The following is a 3,279-nucleotide window of genomic DNA, read 5'->3' on the forward strand; positions in this document are numbered from 1 at the left end:
ATAGGTCCAATTTTTAGTTACTTTGGACCCATTTCAAAAAAACCCCAAAAAAAAACATGTTTGGGTGCCCTAATCAAAACCTGTTTTTCTCCAAATGAATTCAAACTCGAGTGCAGAAAATGAGTACATTGGCTTAAAAAATATAAAGAGTTAGGCAATCATGTTCGACCCCTGTAATATTATAATTAGAACGCATTGTTTTAACCAACTTAACTACACCAATTTTTGCTTTTATGACAACTTGTGACATCAAGATAGTTCCTTTGTTGGCAACTAGATTTTATTATTATTCATATCTAAACAACCTTTCCAACTGTAATATCTCATCTGTCCAAATATCTTTTGGTGGAAGCTTTTGGGCGTGCAAAGCGAGTGGAGAGGGAACAAGATTTATTCAGTGATTTTTGCTTGTCTATTTATATGCTTATTTGACACCGAGTAGTTCCAATCTCATATTCTGTTAAACTCCATCTCCGAAGTACCCTTTTAGCTCCCATTTGCTGCTGAAGTGCATGGATTCACATTTCACTACTCCAACTCCCTCGGAGTCGCATCCTGAGATAATGGATTTTCTTTCCCTTGCATGGTGCAAGTTTGCAGTGCAAGCTTTTCAACCAGACCAACAAGATCGATCCGTGGTTCTACTCGACGATCCAATTGTGAAGTTTGAGAACCACAACAAGAGTCCTTACACTGTAAGTCGAATTCGTCGCACTTTTAGTTTTTTATTTTGTCAGACCATAAGAAAGTTTACAAGATTGATTTTATAACTCTCTCAGAAGCTAGACAAGATGGATGATGCAGATCTCAAGCCTCCACCACCATGGAAATACAATGATGTGAAGGTGAAACACATATACGATGCATATAAATACATCTCAGCTAATTGAATATCTTAAAACCAATTTTGTTGATAACATACTGTAGTTTTGTTTTCTTTAGTCGTTTATATGGATGCAACAAGCTATGCATCCAGAATTGAACTACAACGGCTTTTTACGGAAGAAATGGGTACGTAGAATTGGTTCCTACGTTGTAATATACTGCATTTTTCTATACGTGTATAAAAATTGGAGGTATCACTCTATTACGTTGCTCATACATTCTTCTGTTATGCAGATGTCATGGAAGATGGTGCCATTTAAGAATATGTCGATCAAGAAATGGCTTAAAGACATTAAGCGAAGGCGGAAAGAGGAGCACAGGCTGCAAAGAGCTGAAGTCCATGCAGCAATATCAATGGCGGGGGTAGCGGCTGCGCTTGCTGCTATTGCAGCTGAAAAATCAGAAAATGATGAGTCAAGCACTGCCAAGGAAGCTGCAGTCGCTTCTGCAGCCGCGCTGGTGGCGGCCCAGTGTGCAAAAGTTGCAGAAGCAATGGGGGCAAGAAAGGAGCAGCTCAGCAGTGTAATAGGTTCAGCCATGAATAGCACAAGTGCAAGTGACATCTTAACTCTAACAGCTGCAGCTACAACATGTAAATATCCTATATCCCTTATCTTTGTTCCCTAACTTGGTTTAAAACATAAATGAGCTATATGTGGTGGTGCCTTGTGTAATCTGGGTATTGATACGGTTAATGCGTACATGTGAATCCTGAAGAGCGATGTATTGTAGGCCCCACATACATCAAATGTTAGAAATGTACGACTGGCAGTAGCACAGCTCATCTAGTACTACATATGAACAGTTAAAGATGGACACAAAAAGTACATCTCAACCATTCATACCTAATCCAACAATGAAGGAATTAAATATTCAAACCAATACGAATAATAAGGGATTTTCTATGATGCTCTGAGCCTCTGATACTCAAGATTTTTAACGATTAACAGTATTTTCCTCAAACTTTTTTCTGGGTCTTTATTTTTCCATTGGTGGTGTTTGAAATATAGCATTGAAGGGAGCAGCGACATTGAAAGAAAGAACAGGATGCTGCAACAAAAGACTAAATGGGACTGCACCTGTGATGCCTATCGAGGATAACCCTGAGGAGGTTGATTTCGACTTTGAGAAGTATAGATCAATGCTTGCAACAGGTGCCCAGCTCACCACTGAAACACCAGACGGTCTGTACTTCTACTTTAGATCTTCATTAATTTAACCATTTCTTTAAAGAAATTGACCAAAACGACGAGTTTCTAAAACCCAATTGCTGAAATGATTTAACTCTCGACATAATCAAACATTGATGACATGTCGATCAAATACTGAAAGTGATCTTTTCAGCAATTGAAATATGTAATTTTACTGCAATCCTGATTTCGGTTTCGAATTCCTGATTTTCTATGTTGTTTTACTCATCTGGGCGCTAATTGAAATTGCAAATTATGTGTTTTTAGGGAAGTACACAGTTAGATCGGTGTCTGTCATCCTCAACAATGAAGCCAAGGTCTGCATGTTTAACATGTTTTCTGCCATTTTTGTCAACTAAAGCATTAATTGGAGCTTAACCTTCAATTCTTAATTCAACTACACAGGTTCTTGTTCAAATGAGGAAGCTCGGTCTGTTGAAAAGCATGAAGGAATGTACGTCGAGTAAATGAAAAATTCCATAAACAAGCTCAACTTTATTGCTACAATCTAATCAGTGGAGCTGTTTTGTGTTGTCTCAGGTATCATACTGGACATGCATGCGGAGCTGTATAAAGATTCAGAAGCCGGTGAGAATGGTACAGGTTATCTCATCGTGTTAACGACGAGTAAGGGGATGTTCAAGCTGGACATGGAAGCCGACTATCAGCGGTACAAGGCATGGGCGACGACCATTAACCATATGCTCTTGGTCTCTACTTCGTTTACGAAATATCATCTTCAATACTACAAGAACTAGTGTTCGATGATCATTTACAAATATCATCTATGACAAAGATCATTGTGTTGCTGCACCTATGTGCATATTTGCCCTGTACTTTTGTAACTATAAATCAATTCACCATTCCTGCTTTAACACAATCATTCTGCTGAAGAACCTAATGGATAATCTCAAAGCATAATAACAATGTGACAACAAATAAAGAGATGGAAAGGATGAACAGCAATTATGTTAACTCTCATTAATCATTAACCAAAACAGAGAGGGAAAAAAGCTTGACAAGTAATTACTATAGGAATACAGAAGCTTATGTACTACAACAACACAACTGTTCGACATTTTTAGACCACATCGCTAATATCAGTCTTAACACTTGCAAAAGATATAACCAAATGACTTGCGGATGGAAGCCGAAGACTCTCATCAACTATCAAAGGATACCATTCTCCTACACTTAATCCCTA

General features: G+C 38.2%; 1 protein-coding gene across 1 annotated transcript; it reads left to right on the forward strand.

Annotated features, from left to right (window-relative positions):
- The first annotated feature begins 315 nt into the window (after positions 1 to 315).
- Positions 316 to 2,955, forward strand: LOC137735990 (uncharacterized). Its single transcript, XM_068475341.2, has 8 exons — positions 316 to 695; positions 780 to 845; positions 943 to 1,011; positions 1,120 to 1,477; positions 1,896 to 2,069; positions 2,343 to 2,392; positions 2,481 to 2,529; positions 2,616 to 2,955. The coding sequence occupies exons 1-8, from the start codon at positions 513 to 515 to the stop codon at positions 2,831 to 2,833; spliced, it is 1,167 nt and encodes a 388-aa protein (XP_068331442.2). The 5' UTR covers positions 316 to 512; the 3' UTR covers positions 2,834 to 2,955.
- Positions 2,956 to 3,279: the final 324 nt, after the last annotated feature.

This window comes from Pyrus communis, chromosome 13, assembly GCF_041283825.1.
Source record: "Pyrus communis isolate YQ-2024b chromosome 13, ASM4128382v1, whole genome shotgun sequence".
Taxonomy (NCBI): domain Eukaryota; kingdom Viridiplantae; phylum Streptophyta; class Magnoliopsida; order Rosales; family Rosaceae; genus Pyrus; species Pyrus communis.

What these genes read in the sequence shown, in the direction of transcription:
- LOC137735990 (XM_068475341.2), top strand. Translation starts at nt 513, where the DNA reads ATGGATTCACATTTCACTACTCCAACTCCCTCGGAGTCGCATCCTGAG. An exon ending in AACAGCTGCAGCTACAACAT is followed by an intron (nt 1,478 to 1,895) that starts GTAAATATCCTA and finishes TTTGAAATATAG; the next exon opens with CATTGAAGGGAGCAGCGACA. An exon ending in CACCACTGAAACACCAGACG is followed by an intron (nt 2,070 to 2,342) that starts GTCTGTACTTCT and finishes ATGTGTTTTTAG; the next exon opens with GGAAGTACACAGTTAGATCG.